The sequence below is a fragment of the Silurus meridionalis genome, chromosome 12, assembly GCF_014805685.1.
Source record: "Silurus meridionalis isolate SWU-2019-XX chromosome 12, ASM1480568v1, whole genome shotgun sequence".
In the NCBI taxonomy this organism is placed as follows: Eukaryota; Metazoa; Chordata; class Actinopteri; order Siluriformes; family Siluridae; genus Silurus; species Silurus meridionalis.
Window position 1 is genome coordinate 13,572,628 of NC_060895.1, and position 24,197 is coordinate 13,596,824.

The 24,197-nt window shown below is 38.3% G+C and overlaps 1 protein-coding gene across 2 annotated transcripts in view; it reads right to left on the reverse strand.

Annotated features, from left to right (window-relative positions):
- Positions 1-228: 228 nt before the first annotated feature.
- The window catches only part of nova2 (NOVA alternative splicing regulator 2), a 41,602-nt gene continuing 17,633 nt past the window's right edge, over positions 229-24,197 (reverse strand). The window contains exons 1-3 of one of the 2 annotated variants that reach the window (XM_046862554.1): positions 19,184-19,264; positions 15,359-15,525; positions 229-6,276 (exon numbers count right to left, since the gene is read on the reverse strand). In XM_046862554.1, the coding sequence (XP_046718510.1) occupies positions 5,251-6,276; positions 15,359-15,525; positions 19,184-19,190 (1,200 nt within the window). In that variant the 5' untranslated portion in view covers positions 19,191-19,264 and the 3' untranslated portion in view covers positions 229-5,250. Of the gene's footprint in view, positions 6,277-15,358; positions 15,526-19,183; positions 19,265-24,197 lie in introns of those variants that run through there. The other variant, XM_046862553.1, reaches the window with a different exon arrangement.

Here is a 24,197-nt window from a genome sequence, read left to right on the forward strand (position 1 = left end):
CTCTTTAGTCATACTGTTCAAAATATTTTAATCAAAGCATGGCTGGAGGCAGTGCAATTATTCAATCAGATCGGATTATACATATATACTTGTATGGTCTTTATAGGGCAAGTTTTCCTTTTTTTTCGGAACATGTCCCTTCTTTTTTTTTTTTTATATCAGAAAAAAACAAAAATATATATATATATATATATATATATATATATATATATATATATATATATATATATATATATATATATAATATTAATATATAATATATATATCTCAATAAGGTGCATTACCAATTCTGTAAATTTTGGATACGTTACATTGTTCAAAAATGTATTTGGTTGTGGCATTCTCTTTTGGCACCTTGACAATAAACTCATAATGCTCTTATTTTTTATTTATTGTTTGTCATTTATTAATGGAGATTAGCGGCTAATCTGTCATAAAGAAAATTCACTTAGCGGAATAGCTTTTGGGTTTTAGAAGTCACAAAATCTGAACAGCAGAGACAGAGGGCTTAGGCGATACGTTTTCACAACCCATTCACTGTCATTTCAAATTTGGGCAAAAAAAGTGAATAAAGTGCGCATCATCAAAATCATGGGTTTGAGCATAATGTGAGATATAATGTGGCAAAAATAGAAGTAAGCACTGGGCATAATGTAGCCTAAAAGATGTTAGTATTGGCACACAATATACAAAAACACATCATGCTTTAAAAGTCATGATTGAAAATGATATGCAAAGTTATGCAGTGGTGAGTACATTCATGGACAAGACCTCAGTTTTAGTAAGAAAGAAAACAATAATTTTAAACCCAATTTTAATTAGGTTGCTTTTGCTATTTTAAAAATCACAACCACATCTGGACATTTTTTTTCTTAAAATGTTGTCATACTTCAAAATTGCAAACAAAAAGAAATGCACAATGATTATGTATGAATGATTCTGGTTCCTGCAGATGGACAACAGAAATTCTCAGTATAGTCTTTGCAGAAGTAAAAGACTGGTCAAAGTGTGTAAAATAAAACTCCAATGCTCTTAGTGTCGGCATGCAGGATTTGTCCTCAAAATGAACGCACGTTGCCTAATGTTTTCTCTTTTTTTGTATGATTTTCATTTCTTGTTTTTTTATCCACACTTTACTTTTTAGATATCATGCAATATAGACGTGCAAAGAAAGATAACATCTATTTTCACAAAATACATCTTCAGAACTATAAAAGGCTGTATTAAGAATGCTGATAACGTATTAAACTCATGCTAGCCTAGGTCTACGGCAGTCTTCTAGCCCCAGTGATGTAGCATTAATGGCCACATGGCACTATATTCATTTGTCAGGTGAGCAAGATGATTCTCTCATCACACTTTCCTCTCATATTAGTTCATGATGGGGCTGAAAACCTTTAACTTAATAGCACTAACATCTATTTTGTTCCTACTAGTTTTAAAAATGGCCACTTTGCTAGTTTAAACCTTAAACTGTGGTTTGTTTGGCACTTTTCACATTTTCTTTTTTACTTATAAAAGTAAGTTTGCTTGTAATAATGGTCTTGTAAATCACACATTTACAGTTGCTGAGTCTGTAAAGATCTATTTTGGCACGTTCATGTGGTCTGTTTAATATAGCAGTTATCGTTTTATGTAGCATTTATTACACCTCTTAGAACTAGCACACCTCGCTAAACGACTGACCAGATATGTTTAAATCTTAAATTTTTAGTACGTCACTTATTCAATAGCAGCATCTTCACAACTTAAAAATATTAAATATGCAAACCTACTCAACACCTAGGTAAATCGAAAGCTCCTACACAGACAGAATAAAAGACGAGACAGGACAACATGCTACTACGTATATTGCTTCCAGTACTGATCACATTTTATCTAGTTCCCCAGTTACTAACAACAGAAAAAAGTAGACGTCCCCCCCATAATATGCATTTTAAGTACTGAAGTAAAGGAAAACACTAACAATAAGCTGCTCCTAGGCACACTAAGATGGCACCTGTTCTTAGAGTTCACATTAAAATTTCACAGTAATGTCTTGCTTTACTTAAATTCTTACGTATCGAATTTCTGTGTAATTAATGAATCCTCCTAATCCTATTTTTTCCTGCAAAAATGTAATTGTCTGTGTAATTGGGCTTGTGGGCCCATGTGTGTTTTTTTTGTGGTGTTAATGATGTGACATGAGTCAGGTCTGTTTGTACGCACAAGTAGAATTCTATGTGTGGGATGTGTATGCACTCTAAAATGCGGAGGCACTCAAGTTTTCAACTTTCGCGGCTCTTTACTGGAAAATATAGCAACCACAGATCATCCTTGCCTTCAATCATTTTAAAAACACTTTATTAATTCTGTCTACTGCGGCTGCTAAATAAGTAACTAGCATCATTAATGTGTTGAACAAAATGCAAATCTATTTCCCTGTGAGCTGAAGCATAGCATCTCCTAAAAGATTCCGCTAACTGCATCAACCTCAAACCAGTAGCACCATCATGTATTCCAAATATATGGTGCTGCACACAGTCTTTTTTCAAAGCATAGACTTTCATTGAAATCTAGTGCAAGCATTTAATTTCTACACAGCAAAACCTAGGTCACATCTCTTTTGACGAGTCATTGTTTTGTGAAAGGGCAAGCAAACATGCACTTTAGCACCAGACATTGCCACCCATGGAGAGATGTGAGAGAAAGGGGTCTCTTGGTTGATGTGTCAAAATGGGAGGTGTGCACGGAAGTAAAGAGGGGTTGAGAGGAGGTGAGGAAAGGTTGATGGTGTTAGATGGGAATAAAGAAGTCTCCTTACCAATGGGTTCAGATTTACTCTCCCTGGCGTTCCAAATTGAGAAATTGAGAGGAAGACCGTTGTATATTTAGTTAGTGAAGAGAGAGTACACTGCTGTCTAGATTCTGCTCTCGGTCTCATATTTTTGTTCGGCTTCTTTTGTTCCTCCAGGCTATTTGGTACATTGAAAGGTCATTTTGAAATGCTTGAAAATCTCCTTTCAGATGAACTTCAATTAAATTTTTGGAATGAACTATCGATCATGGGTCATTTAAGCTGGACAAGGAATTTTCTTCCCGTCATCAACCTTAAATATGGGAGCAGGCACCATGAATGCTGGCGGTAATTTAGACGAAGGCTGGGAACTCAAAGTCTGATACAGTAGCAATATAATACCCAAAGAAACGGTTCTTCATAATTAGTTACATTTTCTATGTGTAACAAACCAGTGTGTCCAAATCTGTTTTCTTCTGACACCCTACAACTGTTTCCAATACGCTTTATTACGTGAATCTTTTTTTTTTTTGTCTGAGAGAGAACCTTTACTTCTGGGCCTTCAAACATGGCCTCCACACTTCACAGTGCATTAAGACGAAATTCAGTGTATTCTAACCACAAAAGTATGCATGTCTATTGGATTGTTTAGCAGCACATTGGTAGTTCTGATGAGTACAGAGATGTTTTAAAAGTTCAAAAGTGTGGCCAAAGCATGGCGATGCACATCCCATATAGGGCATATATAGTTAATAACCCTTTAAAAAGTTTAACAGATCAAAAGATTGAAAAGATGTTTTTTTTCTAATCTCCTTGCCACCAGGATAGCCTAGTCATTGGCCTTAAAAATCACATCCATGTGCTCATCAAAACTGATGTTTTGTTCATGTTTGTTGTAGTTGTTCAGTAGTATTTGTCTACAAAGAGACATTTCTGTTCAATATATGATACACCTGCACAATTTGTCAATAGCCAGTGACAACTGACTTGAATAGATGTCTCACTTAGCTCACTGAAATTAAATATAATTGCACCACATTTTTTTAACAAATAAAAGAGGGACATTTTTTAATATAAAGGGATTTCAAAACATAAGGGATTTGATCTCAAATAAGTTTGTTCTTGTTATCGGTACACTCCATTGAATTTGTGCAACATCTTATTCTATTTTTTATTATTATTAGACATGTTTATATATGAATTGTCTAGTTCCACTGATTTGTCTACCCTTAAGTCAAATGTAGTTCCTTTTTAATGTATGTGCCTATGTGTATGTGTGTATGTATGCATGTGTGTGTTCTATGTATTCATTTTAACGTACAGTACATTATACCTGCTCCTATTCTCTCTGATGGTGCCGACGGTGCAGTTGTCACTGGACTTTAAATAAGACATATATTACACTGTGACATACTATTCAATTCACTTAAATAAAAAACTAAATCCAAAATATTGTCTTTACATTCATGTCAACCTGAATTCACAGATTAATAAAAAAATTAAAACACCTCAGTCCTGATTGGTGAAATTATATTAATAAATAATATCAATGGTGTAGATGTTTATAATAAGAGTAGAACTACAACTACTAATAATATTTCGATTAATACCAGACGCATATCGCCACATTGTTCGCTGCTCTGGTACTAATTGACCCAAGTAGGTGCATTATGCTTGGCCTGTGTCCCCAACCAACTCTACAAACTTCTCTTATGCTAGTTAAATCTGTAAAAGCATTGCAGGTCATGCACCCGGTTTAAAGAGGACTCCAGGTTTTTAGCTAGTAGCTAGAAGGTGAGACCCTAATCAGCTTCCCCTCATGCCCCCAATCCCAGCCTGCCCTGCAGGGATTAGGCTGTTTGGGATGTACAAGGACAATGGGTAAAGTGGCATGGAGAACCACTGACCACATAGGGGAATCTGCCCTAAGTCTAAAACCCAAGCACTTGTTTGCCATCTCATTTGGCCCACATAGGATATAGGGGTAGGCAATTAAACTGAATAGTTAAAAAAAAAATGATAATCTTGTCAGCTAGAAAAGGACTGGCAATGGGTACAGGGCTCATTCCAGGTAGGCTTAAGTCCAACTGCTCCACCCTGTTCTCCCCCAACCCCACCACCTGCTGGGAGCTGCAGCAAGCATGCCAGTCTGAAATATTATTCACCACTGTCCAGAAAAAAATAAACTCAAAAAAGAAAAACTGAAAAAATCTAAACCAAATTTTCAACCAATAAAAAAATCCTGAAAGATGAAAACTTAAGAAATAAACCCATATATACATTTTACATGTTTTTTTCTTGGTTTTCATATTTTTTACTCATTCCTTTTCTTGCAAAGTGGACTATTTTCCATCTTTTTTTAATACTGAAATATGCACGTAGCACATAGTGGATGATTTCCTTCAAAATTTTTGCCCTCCTTTCTCTTTCTCTGTATCATTCCATCCATCCCCCACTCCTTCTTTCTCCCTGTTTTAGCCCACCTTCTGCGGATTGGTGGCCCTCACACCCTGCTCGTATGTGATTCGCTGGCTGATGAGATACTGGGCTGCTTGTGTGGCAGCAGGTGATCCAGTGATGGTGACTTTTCGGTTCCTAGTGCCAGGAACAAACTCTCCCTTTTTCGAGATCTGGATTCGAGCTCCTGTCAGTTCCTGGTACTCCACGAGCGTTTTGCCACCTTTGCCCAAGATAGCTCCCACCAAGTTCTCAGGTACGGCAATCTCCACTACATCCTTTGCACCCTCTGCCAGCTTCTCAGTGGCCAATAATGAACTCGCAACTAGTGGGGAAGCTGCACTCAGATACCCATTAGTAGCCCCGGTGGCAGCGGCCAGAGAGCCCAGTGTAAATCCTCCTAAGCCAGTGGCAGGGTGGCCGGTACTGGTGGATGCATCATTGGCATAGGAGGCCAGTAGGTTGGCCGCTGCAGCAGCAGCAGGGTTTGCACTTGCTGCCACAGCTGCTAGAACCCCTGAGGCAGCAGCCGGATTAAGCCCCAGACCCAGGGAATTGGTGTTATATCCATAGCTAGCCAATGTGTTAAGAGCTGATGTGATGGCCAGGAGGTCATTTCCTGAGAAGCTGGACATGGCAGCGGCAGGAAAGGCACCCACCCCTGCCAGACTGGCCTGCCCCAAGAGGCTGGAAGCTGTGGCAGCAGCTGCAGCAGCTGCAGCGGGCATCACTTCTGCCGAGTTAGCATACGGTGAGCCTGTTGGGTTGGAGTTGGCCACAGGGCCTGTGACATTGGAGTAGCTGATGTTAAGGCAGCTGCTGCTCTGTGGATCTTCCTGGATTTTTTGTACTATTATCTCCACTGCCTTGCGGTTCTGCTCGGGCTCCCCACTGATGGTGACAACACGCTCTTGCAGGTTGATACCCTCTGGTTTCTGTGAGAGCTGCACCCATGCGCCTGACTGCTCCATAACGGCTTTCACTGTAGCACCACCTTTACCGATGATCAGCCCTGCTGTGCTGTTGGGCACAATCAACTTGGCCTGGAGAAAACAAGTACAGAAAGCAGAGCAGAGAAGAACATCATCAGACTGTTAAATGATTAACTTCAGCTACAACAAGCCAGCGTATTGAATTGATGATAAGATAAACAACATTTCTTCTCTAATACTTATCCAGTTGAATTTAATCTATTCATTGATTACATTCAACTGTGTGGGACTATCTTGGCCTGACTCTCTTTGGCTCATGTTTGCACTAATGAATAGCTTGTCTAAAAATGACAGAGGAAGTATAAACCTGGGTTGCCATGGCATTGTGAGTTTGAAACGCAATGTTTAATGTTCATTTGGGTACACAAAGTTCTTTCTGCATATTGATCTTATTAAAACAGGGTTCATTCTGCTAGGGAACAAATATGTTCAGACATTCTCAGTTACTAAGGAAATGATGTCAGAAACGGTGAAACAGTTATGGCAGTTATGTTTGTGTTAATGTGGAATGAGCTATAAGCAAAGTTCAGCATTATGTAGCAGATGTCCCACACCATAATTTTCAAACAGCTTTTTGCCATCAGATACAGTTCACTGAGGCTAAACATAAATGTAGAAAAGGTGGGAGTTACATAATGCCAAAAAAACAGAAAAGGAAAAAGACACCAGAAACACCTTTATTTTTAAAGTACACACTTTTTAAAAACACATTTTGCCACTCAGGTTTTTACACAAAATAGAACCTACTGGGTTTTACCATTAAATTCCTAAATAAAATCCAAGATTATTACATGCCGTTGAACGTATTAAGTAAGTGAGTGAGTGAGTGAGTGTGGGTTTTTGTCCTCATGCTTTCTGCACTGTGAATCACTGGGTAAAAAGAGGCTCCTCGTGAAAAGCATCGACTCCCAGGGGTCAGTGTTTCCATGGCAACTCGACTCCAGCATTCAAGGGGCGACTGAAAGGGAGTTGGAACAGTGCATAGCAACCAACCACCCTTTTCTACACATGGAAACACACACACACACACACACACACCTGCACACACGTAAACACCATTGTGCTCTTAAAACACATTCCACTTCATTCAAGAAATATTTAAAAAGGCACAGTCAAACATACACATAAGTGTTTCATCATGGTCCCAAACACGCAAAATACGTATGCCCCTTTTGTTGTATTAATAATGGAGAAAGAGTTAAAGGGTGGCATGTTTACTCACTAATTAATTCACAACCAAAGAATTGATTTCTTATGCTTTAAAGAAAAACCTATACGACATAAGCGTAACTATGTATAGAACATATATGCTAGTATGTACAGTATAACATTAGACCAAAGTAAACACGCATATAACAGATGCTTTGAGCATCTGCCAGTTAATTAGTTCCATTTCACAAAATGAAACCAATAGGCTGATAGCCACATTTACACAATTCTGATTCAAGCATATTTGCACACTGTCATAATGACAGATATAGAGAGGAAATACTTCAAAAAAGATGAGAGGAGAAGGCTAACAGAACAGAGAAGGAAAAGGGGGTGGTGATTGGCTCAGTCTTGCACTTGTTCTTTTGTTTCATTCCCTTTTCACTTTATGCATTATGCTGCAGTGCGCTGCCAGCAGACCCGGCACTACAGCGACTGCTGAGCTCCACTGCCACGGCTTTATGTAAAGTGCATTTACATAGAAATTGAAGGCAGGAAGTAACTTTCAATTTTTCACCTCAAATGAAAAGGCAGAACTCTGTTAAATAGGAGAATTGTGTTTTTTTTATGCAATAGAGAGTCACAGATTGCAAGCATTGAAATGTATTCTTACTCGTGAGCACTGTTAAAATTCATTGTACGAATTAATTATACAATAGTTACATACCAAAAATTATATTCTAAAATATCCCTGTTACATTTAGCATTATATATATATATATATATATATATATATATATATATATATATATATATAGAGAGAGAGAGAGAGAGAGAGAGAGAGAGAGAGAGAGAGAGAGAGAGAGAGAGTTTTAGTTTCTAACATATTGGCAGTAAGACTGTGAAAAGGTAATTTTTTTTTTTTATAATTTTTTATTTAATAGCTGGCTAAGTAAAAAAAAAAGAAATGATTTTAATAATTTTTGAAAAAAGATTTAGTATCAAAATTTATCATTAAATCAGCTGTTTTTTAAAAAGATATCACATATCTGCAGTTATCTCAGATTGGTGAAACTGTGAGAATTTGTGTATAATGATAATTTATCACAATTTTAATATTATATCATGATATTTTCAATTAAAAAAATTCACATATTGCATTTGATGAGATTTTGGCTCAAGGCATATAGGAAAAAACAGCAGTTAATGAGAGGGAATGAAAAAAAACAGGGAACGGATGAGAAATAGGTAGCGTGACAGGGGAAAAGGGGGTTGGGTAGTTGTGCGAGACGAAATGAAAGAGAGCATGTAGTATGTGTACTTTTAAAAATGAGAGCTGTTCCTGGACCTTCATCCATATGGAATTACTAACCTTTGATTAACTGTCAGCATGTGTGAAGTGTGCAGGGGGTTGTGGGTAATGGTTAATAAAATGCAGCTCAGTCATAAATGATCCGTGCATTTATAACTGCTATTTCAAAGCTGTGCTTTTTTGCTACATCTCTGCCTCACAAAATAAATAAAATGAGAGCAGAGTCTGAGCCCAGCATAAATTCAACAAAGGAAAAGCCTTCTTTCTGCTGAGCTTTCACTGAAGCTGCAAATGAGCCCTCCTGAGCCTGTGCAATCGCACATCTAAAGACGCTCTCCAACAGGCTCCACTGACACATGCAGCATCGTGTACAAACCCCCTGGAAACAATTCACAACACTGCCCAAGTAAACACAAGACCTGAATGTGCATCTCTTTTCTAATAGCATGGTGATAAACCCAAAACGCTCTCAGAGCTCTCTGTGAAACACATAGTGTGATTGAAGATTTGGACAATACCACAGGGCCTTTAAGGACCCACCCAACCCTCCGAGGAAAACATCAAATTTTCCCCTCCACCACACACACACAGACAAACACACACACATAAGCACCCACACACACTGCCTGTATCTGCACCCCTGAATGATGTGTGATTCCACAACTGAAGCCGCTTGCACTTTGAAGTCTTAAGCGCTCGACTCTAGGATAATCGCCTGTCTCCTGATCCCAGGCTTAATCGCCCATCCCTTTGCTGCATCTGTGTGCTCTGACCACTGGCATTAACTCTAAAAAAAAGCACAGCATATCTCGTAGCTGGTTATTAATAACACACAGTCCTCTTCCTCACCTTCAAAGTCTGAAGGTTGGTCAAGCTTGCACTACTCTGGTTAGAGGGAACCACATTCACAGAAGATGCAAAGAGCTACTGACATTTGTTGTCGTTTTTTATTCAGAATGAAGTGAGGAATTTGCTCTAGCCTGGAGGATTACTCTCGCCTGTCATTTCCATCCCTCCCACTGTCATGCTAAGCTTTTTGCCTAACCTTTACTTTCCTTTCACATTAACTTCTGTTTAAATGACACAAGTGAAGATAAGTGAAAAGGAGCAGAGGGGGTAATTATTGAAATGTAAACATTACACATTTAGGGGGTGTGATTAGGAAATGCTAGCTCTGATTATCATCCTGCATTATTCATCAATGTGTTGGCAGTGTGTCAGTGTTAAATGAAACTTGATTTAAAATATTTCTTTCATGCCATCAAACCAGGTCATGTTTGACATGAAATGACCCCCAGGAGAACTCTAAGTCATCAAGGGTACAAAAATAGTTTGGCCTAAAATAACTCCAAATCATGAGCAAATCCACCTGCTGCTACACCACAATTACACACATAATGTTCTTTAGCAGGTTGCAGTCTGATATCGTAAAACTATTCAAATTTCCTGGCCTGAGACTATGCTTTGCTATGCTGAACGTATACATAACTAAAGCTGTAACTGTGTACAGTTGAAACAAATACTTAGAAAAGCTACACATTAAATTTATTAACCCTTAGAACTTGAACAGATCCTGCAATGACTATGGTTACTTTGAGCAAATAAGTATTATTTCCACTGCAGCAGTGTAAAATAATCTGATTTGGTCCAAAAGGTTTCCCTATTCCCTATGCGGGATGTATTGTATAATAATAATTTATATTGTATGTCCAATTAGGAATCACTTTAGTCACTAATAAATTGTATACTGACAGTTCTCTTATTAAATCAGTTCAGAGCAAGTACAATATCACAGCAAACAAATGAGAGAGACTATTTTAATAAATAATAATTTGTCTTTAGCCATGACAGGATAATTTATGCAATGCATGACTCATTTGTTTTATATTCTTAGAAGCCTATAATAAAATAAGTAAAAAGAATTGAATATAAAAAAGTGCACAAATGTTCCAGTATTCAGTAAAAATAGAATAATGATTAAAACGTCTGACAACCTAATGCATAATCTCTGCATAATCTCAAAATACTGAAAAAACATAGACAGATTAGTTGGCAAAATAATTCCATTCAGATCTTGAAGCACAACTATTATCTATTTTTAATATGAAATTTCACAACTGTAAACTAACACAGGTCCAAACTGTAATGGGCAAAAGATTAATTTATATAATTAATCAAGCTTTGCATGCATTATACCTTAATCAAGATTTGCATACATCCAAATGATCTGAATACCTTGTATCTAGCTGAAATGAAAAAAAGGTGTGATACATTTTTTCTTTTAAAAATAAATAAATATACAGGCATATTTATTTTCACAATATAACCCTTTGGATTAAAATGTGTTTGTGATCCAGAAAAGCACACATTCGTTCGTGTGTGTCAATCTTTTGGCTGGTGCTGCATGTGTTACTAAAGATCAAATGACTTACGATCAAATGCTTTATCGACTGAACAAGCTTCAGGGAACTAAAAGCTGCTAGTAAAACAGACGATGAAATTGAAACAAAATATAAACATAAATAACTTTCTTAAAAGTAGTAAGTTATCAAACAACCTGTTCCCTGCAGATATCTACATTCCAAAACAGAAGATAAAAGGCGTTCTTTATACATGTATATTTTATAATATTTGAGTTTGATTTATTATTCATTATTCTAAAATTTTAGACAGCACACATCCTTGGTTTCATCAGAGAATTCCACAACTTGCCTCTGCAGGGGTCAGAGGTTATCAGAAGGTGTGATGAGACCCAGTGTATATGTAATTCTGGCACTAACTAATGAGATTTGCAGATTCATAGGCACTGCTGGAAATATCTGGCATGTTCTAATATCTGTATACACAGTGTAGATTTCAAAATTAAGCAGAAATATTATCAGCCAGGTTTGTGCAGAGGTTAACAAAGACAATTAAGACGAGCTTAAAAAAGAATTGGTTAAAACTACCATAAACAGTATTAAACAATATAAACAGTTATTATTATTATTATTATTATTATTATTATTATTATTATTATTATTATTATTTTATGGTATATATAAAAAACATCGCTACAGTCATAATGACTATAGGCTTAATAAATTATAAATTGAAATTAAAATATATATATATATATATATATATATATATATATATATATATATATATATATATATATATATATATATAGTCTTTGTATAAAATATTTTCCTATTATAGAGTAAAACACTGTTAGATGAAACCTGCATGAAATAATCAGGCTGACAGCAGCATCACTCAGAGCCTAATGACCGCTTCCTACAAATGCATCGCCATCCTTTTCCCCAAAAGGACACACACGCATGCACATATACACACACACACACACACACACACACACACACACAGATTCTGAGAGCTAGCTTGTAATTTCTTCCTCCAAGAAGAGATCTGAGCCCAGCATTTGCGGGATGCAATTCCTTGTCAGACAACCAGTGTTGTGTAAGGCTTTCCCTCTGCACTGGCTGCTCTCCAAATCGGATCGATACACGACAGAAAAAAGACAGTGACCTTTGGAGTGGGTTGATGGATTTGAAGGTTAAAAATGGCATAAATTATTTCTGGCTACCTTGAGCCTCAGCCACCCCCTCACCCCCCAGAGACTAGAAAGGGAAAAGGATGGTCGGATAGTGTCAGACACAAGTTGTTGTTTTTTTCATTTCCGACGTTATTGCAATTTCCCTGACGTCGCTTTTAATTTAGCAGACGAGTGGTGCACACTGCTGATTTGTGTGTGTGTGTGTGTGTGTGTGTGTGTGTGTGTGTGTATTTGTGTGTGTGTGTGTGTGTGTGTGTGTGTGTTCGCTCCAATGAGAAACCTTATTAGATTCAAGATGCAGGATAATTAAATAGGCTAGTGTTTGCTGAAATCTAGAGGGAAATGGTGGTTTATGTGGCAAACAGAAAGACCACTGAAGTCAATCCCCAACCATCATTATCAATACAATGGAGAGATAATAACACAGTGGGCATTATCTATATTTCTAATAGATACGATTTATTAAAATAGGCATACTGGCCTTTTCCAATATGTTTTTATATGTTTTGTTTTCTGAAACTAGTGCTTGATTTTATATTGCAGCACTAAGATATATAATAATGGAACATCTCATTATTTTAAAAAAATCACAAAAATCACACTATATATATTTTAGCACTCCTAATGAAATAATGTTGCATTTTTTTATGTGTGAGAAAAAAAGGATTTTCCAAAAATGCTCCTCTAGGGAGTGCAATCAGAACTATCTTAGAATCACGGAGACTCCTTATTTCCTGTGCATTTAAAGGCTACTTCCTTTAGGGAGCAGGCAATAACAGGATGTGGGAAGCAGGTGTTACATTAGTGAGGAAGAGGTCAAAGGAAACTCAGCCTCCACCAAGAAACCACTGGTGAATGAGAGAACGTGAGTTAGAAACAGGGCTGTATTCAAATAGTCATGAATACAGTCCTTAAATTCGCTTCCGTTAACTTGTCTAAAATGACGGTCAGTGAAAACAAGAGATCATCTACATTCATATTTAAATGGAAATATGTTGAATTGGGAATTGTGTGTGCGTGTGTGTGCGTGTGTGTGTGTGTGTGTGTTTGTGTGTGTTTAAATATATATAAGAAATCTAATGTGTTTTTACCTGAGACAAGTGTGAGGTACTCCAGGAACATAGAAGCCCTATTATAAACATTTATAATGATAAATGTCTATTCTGACTATTTTAGATAACTCAGAGTTAATATAGCAAGTCATGCTAAGGGGTCAATTACTGAAATCCATTGTATCTCTGAGAACTACTAGCTAGTTTAGTACCAGTTAGCTAGAAGGTTAGATAAAAGTATCTCTAAACTGCATAAAATATATAATACTAATAAATAATAATAATAATAATAATAATAATAATAATTATTATTATTATTATTATACTCATTAATAATACGCTCTTATAATGTCATTGCTAATGAGAATAAATTTGTAGTTTGTTTAAAATCTGTTTTGTTAATGCATTAGCATTTAGAAAATGTTAAATGGTTTAAAACAGCATGTTTAACATCCTATTGGGAATAGAAAAATTCTGACAATACCGCTGGATCATAAATGCATCAGTAACCTTTTAGTGCTATTAGATTATGATAATCAAAATGATTTACCATGATCTGTCATGTTTTATGAACTCCATGGTATGTTCGCACTGTGTGTGCTATGGTGTTGGCATGAGGAGGTGGTCCGGTCACAATACTGGATTTAAATTAAGTTTGGTGTTAGCTGTCCTCATCCCTGTCCCCCTACCACTGTTTGGCAGTAAGATTAGTGGCTGTCAATCTTTTCAGGAGTCCGGCAGCTGTTGTTTAACATGGAGCTGTTCACATCTTATCTTACATCCCTCTTTCAGTATGCCCCCTGGGGCCAGCAGTAATGAGACACATGCCACAACAGCCGGGCTTCTGACAATATGTGCAGAAAAAGCGTAACAAAGAAACTGGATAGAAATGCGTTATTGTTGCTGGTCCTCCGATCGCTGTCTGGCAGTATAACAGATTATATGAAGACACCGGTTTCTAAATCCCCTATTTATTATTTATCACAATAACACACATTTCAATATTTATCAAAAGGTATAAGTCAATTGTAGCAGCATTCTGCTCTGCTCTGTATGGTTACATTTTAAAGCTGTAACGCCGAATGTGCATAGAAATAAGTGAGACTGTGTGCTTTCTTTTAGCTGCTGTCTGGGTGTGTGAAGAGAGGAGGAGACAGTAGAGTCGCCATCACACCAGTGCAGAGGTGTGTTGCCTGTCTGATAACTCCTGTAATTATGTGCATTAATAAGTGTGACAGCTATGTGGAAACAGACAGCCTACATTGCCTTCCAATAACACCCCCCCCCTTCAACTATGAATCCAGGTTAAGGCTCTGCAGAGATTGCAACACACCCATAAAAACACAATAGCTTTAGCAAGGCACTCAAGGAAGAATTACAGCCACGGGATTAGGCGCATCACTGTTTTAAATAATGCATAAATAGTGACCCGGGATTCTTTTTTTTTGCCTGGGGTCAGTTTAATTAAAAGAACGAGAAATAAACAAGTGCAATCTATGTAGCAAACAATACAGTGGCCAACAGGATCGATAGCATGTAATTGTGAAGTTGACTAGTGGTAATAATTGCTTAAAGAGGCAGCTAGAACATAATCAATGATGTGTCTAATCGAGCCATACGATCTCAATCTTTGTGCATTTGTTTGTAATACAAAAGGCCAATGCGATTGTTTCATTTTATAACCGTGATCATCAAGCTTTACAATGTGAGATAATGTGATCAAAATGCTTCTTTTTTTCGTGTGTGTTTACAAGATTTTGACTTTATTAGCAGATGTTAGTAAGCCTTAGGTAATTTGGACATTTGCATCTCAATTAGCACTTCTAAATGGAATGCATCTGAATCCTAACGCTGATCTGCAGCATTGAATCTAAATAAATGAGGAAGCTGTAATCATGATAACATGCTGCATGCTATCTAATAGCTTAATCATCAGGCTATTTTTCTCCTGAGGCTATACATCCTGTGCTGCATTGTCACCTTCTTAGTTGCAAAGGAAATAGGACGTTAAAGTGTCAGTGCAGTGGGCAGGGAGCATGACCTGAGGATACAAGGTCTCACCTGTTTGATGCGGTCTGGGTTGACTGTGGTCTGTGGCTGAAGTATGCTGACTGGCTCTGTTTTGGCGGCACTCTGAGGCATCTCCCGGACCTTCTCAGCTATGAAATCGTGGACACTGTTAAGGGCCTCAACAGTGCCCTGGATCAAACACACTCGCTCAGTCGTTCCTGGTGAAGACAAAATGAGAGAAGCAAAGTGCATTTTTAATTTAGCCAAGTTGAAGACACAGAGCCCCATACGAATACTAAATGATCTGTAGAAAAAGATTGTCTTGGGTCTTTCATGGAAAATCCATTATAACTTTTTTCACTTTCAGTCCTTCAGTTCCAAACTTTCACGACTCGTCCAGATTAGCAATACAATGCAATAAAATGCATCCTGCAATGAATTATCATGCAATAAGCCTGTTAGTCAGCAATAACCACAATTATTTCCAAATGGAATTATTTACTGGTGTTCAGCATGTTCTTGTTGTTAATGGCTTTTGGGGTTGCAGACACAGTGATATAGCATATTTTTCATTTACCTACAAGCTTTCACAATCAACTTTTCTAGAGAAATTGGGAGATATTCTTGAGCTTAAAATACTTTAGCTTAGATATCATGTGCTTTGCCATATTCCTGGCATAACCAGCATAGGACATGTTCTCAAATAGGACAATAAGACATCTGTTGGCTGACAATGTGCAAATCCAGGCACACAATTAGATATGATTTATTGTACTAAAGACTAAAGATCTACAGTTTAGACATGTGCACATGTATGTATTTATCTGTGTACATGCAGACTAGACTTTTGAAAGCAGCTGCAATAACAGCACTGCTATTTTCGGCAGTCACAGATGGTCTTCCATTAGATAGATGCCCAAGTTTCCAAGTTTAATTAATTCTGATCTGATATCTGATTCCTCAACATGTTTTTAATAGGCAGCGGGAGTGTGTCGCCAGTGGTATTTAAATAGTGTAAATGCCTGTAGGTACAGCAAATAGTACATTATCCTAAGACTCATACGTTCATTATTGTTTCAGCGAAAACCTTAGGCCTCTGGTTGCATTTCAAAATGAATGGTGAACTTGAGAGTATAACGAACCAACTTCAAATGCAGCCAAGAATGGTGGAGTTAGATTCCAAAAACACAACAATAACCAGCACAAACATGAGTGTGTGTGATATCTTGAGAGAAAGTGAATTAGAGTGAGGGACACAAACCAATAAACTAATCCTCAGCCAGAAACTCTCTAGGCCTCTGGGATGGTGGGATGCAAATAGGCCCTTATCAGCACTGTGCAGTAAGGGCTTCCGACTTCCTCTAGCCTGCCATTGTTTTGCTGCAGTGAATGTGATTGGGTCGGGTCCCACCTCGCTGCATGGTGCTCTACTATAAATAAACCTAACTGAAGAAATATCACACTCATGGTTCGTGTTCATGAAAAAAGAAAAGAAAGCCGTGCTAAGCTCCTGACAGCTGGTGGCCCAAGAGTAATCTGGGACGGACCAATCAGAGAAGCAGATTAGTGAAGCATAGATCACCATTGTTTTGGCAGCAAGTTGAGAAGGAGTGTGCTGGAAAGAGACACCATGTCAGAAACAGTTGAAGACCAGAGACACATTGCCAAACATTGCCAAACTTTTAAGTTTCCTAAATGTAAACATAAAATGTGCTATTGTAGTTAGCATGTTAGTATTCTGTTGAATGTTGATGTTTTGACAGACTGATATAAAAGGACTTGGCAGGCTTGGTGAGTGTGTTAGATGGCACTGAGGGGCATGAGAAGGTCAGCTGGTATCCTCTACTTCTACATAAGTGGCACAATAAAGTGCACTATGCATTTTGGAAAACGGGTTAAACTTTTAACTTACTTACTTTAAATCTCAAAACTTGTCTCTACAGTTATTGAAAGAGTGCAAAACTATCAGCAATGTGTTCTGGAGTGTGCAAAAGACATTAAGATAGACCTCAGCTATAAAATTTGAATACAGATACAAGTCCTGCGGGTGACAGTGTGGACTTTTGGATCAGCTTTCAAGGGGATGCACCTTCCAGGAGTTGAGACAGTCCAGCATATTTATCTACAACCCCATGTGATATACATTAGAATGTGTGTAACCCACACATAAGGAAATATCATCTGCTTCAGGCAAAGTATGAGGAAAGGCCTAAACAAATGTATTGTCCAGTTCAGGGGTTTATATAGTCAGCTAGAAACAGCCAGTGTATCTGTATGTACATATGTATGTATATATATTGTTTTTGTAAAATTGTTAATCGAATAAGTCATACATTCCTCCCTTACGAGGCTTTGTAAAGCTCCACTTCTCTAGTCTTCCTACTGAGAAACATTCACACATTTTACAACAAATATTGTCAGAATAACTGAAAACTCATTATAATAAATCAGAAGTCCAAAGTTTTGACAAAATAAGATGCAACTTAGATTTAGTCGACCACAGGGCTTTTAAATAATTGTTATTGGATATTTATTAAACCCATTTAATGTGGAATCAGATATTTGTTAAGTAAATATACTTGATATTGTATTATTTGAGGAAGTTCTACTTAAATTTAGATAGCTCTAAAGAAAATACCATTGCAGATAAAAATCTATTGTCTCTGTAAATGAAGGGGGGGGTCAAATAATGACGTGGACTACGTGGTCATTTAACCAGTCAAGATATGAAAATGTCTTTGAGCTTTTCACTGACACAGCATTAAAGTGTTGGCTTTATTGACTGGTTATTGCAAGTTTAAATGCCAAACCAACATTATATCTGGAAATCTGAGAAAACCTAACTAGTCATTTTTCTTTTCCCCTATTAACCAACCCCAGCCATTAGGGTGCACAAGCCAGTGCACTCTTAGTGCCGGTCCCAAGCCCAGATAAATGGGGAGGGTTGCGTTAGGAAAGGCATCCAGCGTAAAAACATGTGCCAAATCAAACATGCGGATCATGAATACGGATAATCCGCTGTGGCAACCCCTAATGGGAGAAGCCAAAAGAAAGTTTAATCAGCATCGGCATGCCACCAGTAAATCACAAATACCCATGAGCCTATGTAAAAATAAACATGTTCAACTGCGTTAAGGGGTTAGCAATTCAAAAAGATGCAATTTGACCATTCTGGCGTTTACAATCTCAGATGGGCAGCAGTGATGACTAACTAGTCAAAGAAAAATAGTTAGTTGGCCTATAACGATGTAAAAATTGAAATACAAATAATCATGTTACCATCATGATCCCTTTTTGCTGTATAATTCACGTTTCTTACCAAGACATGTTTTGGGCACACACATTTAAAGGAAACATCCTTAAATTTCATAAACATCATTAACTCCGAACACAGTGTGCTCCTAAAAGTCCTTGAATAGTGGAGACAACTGTCATTTGAAAAGTGCTGATCACAACATATTTCAATTCAATGGAGGAGTCAGGAAGATGGATCGATCATGGATTGACAGGGCATTGAAACCACAGATATAAACACAGAAAACTCAATAACCAATTACACTGACATGTGCAGCATAACGGATGACAGCGACTGTTGGAACCAAGGGAAAAGCTGTCCGTCACTGAAACCACAGAGGGAATGCTCCAGAAACAGTCTCCATATTGAGTCCACATATATGAGTACATTTTGGCTCCAATGTGATTGACATCTTCAGAATCTTCTTACTAAGGCCCACAGGAGCTCTGGAGCACAAGGACCCTGCCCTTGGACAAGTTTACAGATGTTTCCTGGCTTTACATTCCAATTAGACATGAGAGAGTGAGAAAGTGTGCTGGAGGTACTGTGAAAGCGAAGGAGACTGAAAAAACTGCCTTCACCCTTCATGTTTCTGTCCGTCCAACACAAGCCACTTAAATGCAGTCACCAACCAGATGGGTCCTGTAATAAATGGGCATTTAATACAGGGACACAAATGTGCGTTGCAGTTTGGTTGTTGTTGTTGTTTTTTTTTTTTGTGGGGGGCTTTCCAGGCACTATGACATAGCTCCATCACCATGGCAACTGGCAGACCTCCTGAAAATATTGTGGGGCAGCTGCAGATGATGTAATGTGTTATTATTCAAAGTAAAGAGGCAGCATGCAAGGCAGTGACAGCAAGGCAGCAATGCATGTGCTTATGTCATTATGTTAAAGAAATCTGCTAATGGTTTCCACAAAAAAAAAAAAAACAGTTTGTGTCTTTAAAACTAGCCATGTAGTTAATGTGTCAGTTTACTTTTGTGCTCCCCTGTGAATGCAAACGCTGCCACAGCTGACTAGACTGAACTGCAGACTTTAATTTAAAAGAGAGACAAAAAGGATCCTCCCTTTATTTTTTGTTCTCTTGTTTGTTTGTGCAGCACAGCTTTTCCTACCCCATGCAACATACAAGGAGAACAGTTCAAGAAGGATAGGAAAGTCTCCAAAGAATAACAAAAGCCTTGGAAGAAAGAGTGAATTCCTATTCAGTGATGTCAGTTTTATTGAGGGTTTCGGGTCCCTACCTCCTCATGACTTTCTTCAGTTTAACCTAATCCTGAACCCTCCCTACAACAGCTCATCCCTCCTTCCATGCAGATCCTACTGTACAATCATGTCGACTTGGGGCCCATGGTAGAAAACAGCTGGATAATCATAACTGTCTTACTGCCTTAATCTTTACTCAGAAGCATGTTCTTTCTCTCATCCACCCAAAGCCGGACTTCACACTCTGGTGAGAGGTTTGCATGCAGAGAATAGTCAGATTGAGAAAGGAAAGGCATAAAAGTCATAGAAAAAATATAAGATATATAATAAGTGCAATGCTTTAAAAGAAAAAAATGTTTTTCCTTCAAAATAGATTCTTGACACAAAACAGAAATCCAGTTTGTCTTTCCACTGCCTCATGCGCTTTCTGTTACTTGGCAAGTTATCCTCTTAGCCTTGTCCAGACATATAACATACTTTCAGAACAGCCATGAAATACATATACAGTATATATAATATGAACTACTATTCAAGCAACTCAAAAGTGTGAGCAAAAACATGGCATGTGAAGGATGTTTCCCTGCAAGCGTGTAAATTTGGGTGAGTGTTTCGGTGACTCATTGCTCAATGAGGACGTGACTTTAAAGCATAGTGTTGAGACCTAATGGGAATGCTTTGCAGATTTTAGACGGGGGAGTCCAGGAAACAAATCTAATTTTGATGTCATAGGTATACTGGGTTTGCTTTTTTTCAATCAGATGTATGTGTACTTTACCACTGGAGAGGGGTTCGAGAATAGAATGGCTGTAATCTGAATAAAGAACTAGCTCTACCTTGGCTGAGTGTCTTTGTTCATTTTCATTGTAGTATTCTATGCAGGATGTGGGGTGGTGACTTTAATTCATTATATCGGAATTGTTATGTCAACTCATCGTGTTGATGAAGAAGTATAGAGAAGGACAGAAGGAATTGCATTGTGTATTTGTGGATTTAGAGAAAGCGTACGACAGAGTGCCAAGAGAGGAGTTGTGGTATTGTATGAGGAAGTCAGGTGTGTCAGAGAAGTATGTGAGGGTGGTGCAGGACATGTATGAGGACAGTGTGACGGCAGTGAAGTGTGCAGTAGGTACGACAGACTGGTTCAGGGTGAAGGTTGGACTGCATCAAGGATCGGCCCTGAGCCCTTTCCTGTTTGCAGTGGTGATGGACAGGTTGACGGACGAGGTCAGACAGGAGTCTCCCTGGACTATGATGTTTGCAGATGATATTGTGATTTGTGGTTAGAGTAGGAAGCAGGTTGAGAAGAGCCTGGAGAGGTGGAGGTATGCGCTGGAGAGAAGGGGAATGAAAGTCAGTAGGAGTAAGACAGAGTACATGTGTGTGAATGAGAGGGAGGGCAGTGGAGTGATGCGGTTGCAGGGAGAAGAGGTGGAGAAGGTGGAGGAGTTCAGGTACCTGGGGTCAACAGTGCAAAGTAATGGAGAGTGTGTTAGGGAAGTGAAGAAAAGAGTGCAGGCAGGGTGGAGTGGGTGGAGAAGAGTGACAGGAGTGATTTGTGATAGTAGGGTATCTGCAAGAATGAAAGGGAAAGTTTATAGGACTGTGGTGAGACCTGAGATGTTGTATGGATTGGAGACAGTGGCATTGAGTAAAAGACAGGAGGTGGAGCTGGAGGTAGCAGAACTGAAGATGTTAAGGTTTTCATTGGGAGTGACGAGGATGGACAAGATTAGAAATGAGTTTATTAGAGGGACAGCACATGTAGGATGTTTTGGTGACAAGGTGAGGGAGGCGAGATTGAGATGGTTTGGACATGTGCAGAGGAGACATGAATTATATTGGTAGAAGAATGCTGAGGATGGAGCCACCAGGTAGGAGGAAAAGAGGAAGGCCAAGGAGGAGGTTCATGGATGTGGTGAGGGAAGACATGCAGGTAGTTGGTATGAAAGAGGCAGATGTAGAAGACAGGGTGGTATGGAGACGGATGATCCGCTGTGGCAACCCCTAATGGGAGCAGCCGAAAGAAGAAGAAGAAGAAGTTATGTCAACTCGTCAATCTATGCTTATTTTTTCAAATTTCTGTGCTTAATGCTTTGCCATATTCAAGATAACGCATAAAATAAGAAAGTTAACTGAATAAATTTAATGTGCAGAGTTGTTTAAATAATAGAAATGTTAAGATTTGTTAAAGAATATTTGTTATAGGGTATAGTACTCTGCCCTATTATTTTCTATGTGACACTAGTGTTAGCAGCAGTAGTTACAACAATGGCAAAATTTTGTAGAAATGCTATCAGGCACTACTAAAGATCACCATGATGTTCTGTTTAATTTATTACCCAAATGGTGACTGTTGACTTAAAATTTCTGCTTAGTAATCTAAGGGTAGCAAATTTTAGCATGAAATACTTGTATATGGTACAGCACACTTGGCTAAGGAATCACTGATTTGTATTATGTGGGAAAAAAGCTATATTTTCTTTCCGATTTGCTCATAAGAGTTGACCCAATTATAAAAAATTAAGTGTCTAAATATGCTTGAATTTCTAACTTTATTCATCAATTAATTATTCAAATTTGCTATTAAGTGTGCAAGTGTGCAAACTACACTACATACTAGTCTAGTATAAGGCTAGTCATGTAAGTCATGTAAACACATATACAGCATTCAAGATATCTGCAGTGCCATCTGTGAAATGTATACTAATACATTCGAATTTATCAGCATTTGATTAATTTATTGCTATAAAAGTTCCTGGATAATGACTAAAATGTACAGTTAACCTTCAAATAAAACCTTCACCATTACAGTGCAGCAATACATTGGTAAGATGTAAAATCCATACATGCTTTAATCTTTCCTCCTTGTTATAGGTAGTGTTATTTTATAGACCCTAAAGTTACATGCACATGCAGGTTAACTTGCTCACATTTATATACCATAACAAAGTGCAAATGATCTCTGTTTATTTTATAAGGGTTACAACGGAACAATTATCTGAGTGCACAGGGAATAATATAATGAACAAATGCATAAACACATTTGTTTTATGGACACAAAATGCACATCCCTGTGCCTATTTGCGTTCTCTGAAGACTTGTATGATAAATGCAGCTGGTGTGAATTCCTGGTCAGCACAGCTGATTCCGACAGTGACTGATGTACTATCTGGCATTAGGTTATGGAACAGAAGGAGGAGGAGCCATTCCCTAATTCACTGTACTCCAGTACCCCATCATAATCCACAGGGCGCTCAGGCGACCTAATTAAGATCCCTCCCTGCTCTGTATAAATAATGAAGCAGTCTGCCTGAGTTGTGGAGTGACAGAAAAGTGTGTGTGTGTGTGTGTGTGTGTGTGTGTGTGTGTGTGTGTGTGTGTGCATGAGGAAGGAAGGAACATGCTGAGACGCTCTCTTCACACTGCCTGTCTCCACAGCTGGGCTCCTCCTCCAGGGCCTTTAGATCCCTGCTAACAGAGATCAGACTCTGCACTTGTCTACTTCAGCCTGGACCAATCTAGAAAAACACATCACTGTTTCTTTGTGTCCTCCACAGGTGACTGTGACAATATTCAAAATAAAATAAGAAAGAAGTGCCAAAAGTATGTTTATCTGTAAACCTACTTTACTCGTTTCTTCATAGTGTACAATTAGGCCTTTAACTAGGAAAAGGCTACATTGTGCCTGGTTTAGAGCACCATTTTCAGAGCTTCTTTTCCTAAGAATCATGCAGTTGTTAATTTGCTTCTAAAAACAGATATACTACGAACATAATACGTGTGATAAGTTTTTCTTTCAAAGCAATGCTATGAGCCATGCAGTTGCTGATCATATAGATAGAAAACAAAACAGAGGAACTCTTTGTTTGTATTGTGATGGTAATAGTTGGATGCATCGCCACACACTGTGCTTTTGAAATGGAAACAACTTTTTCCCGGGTGTGTACAAGGCTAGCATTCCTGCTGGTGTACATGATAAGAGTGAAAGTATCTGAGTGGCAGAGGGGTGTGGGGAAGTAGCACTATTCCTTCACTTCTGCGGGATCTCTATGCTTTCCCTCGCTGTCCTCAGCTTGTTGAGTGCATTTCCCAGTGGTGGTATTGGGTTCCACACAAGTGCTCCAAACCCAACACACACCTGTCCCTCCTCACCCGCAGTCTGTCAAAGTTGTCTAAACACTGCCCGTCTGGGGGAAAGCCAGACTTTATCATTGGCACAAGCTCTTCTGCTTCCAAAGCAGGCTAAATAGCAGGGCCACTCTTTTCATATTAAGTCCAGCAATTTTTGCTTTCTCTCTCTATTCTGGATCTGGACTTGTAGTGAGTCATGCACATGAGGCTAGAAAAGGGAGCCAGTCTGGCGGAGAGAGCCAGTACAAAGCTCTG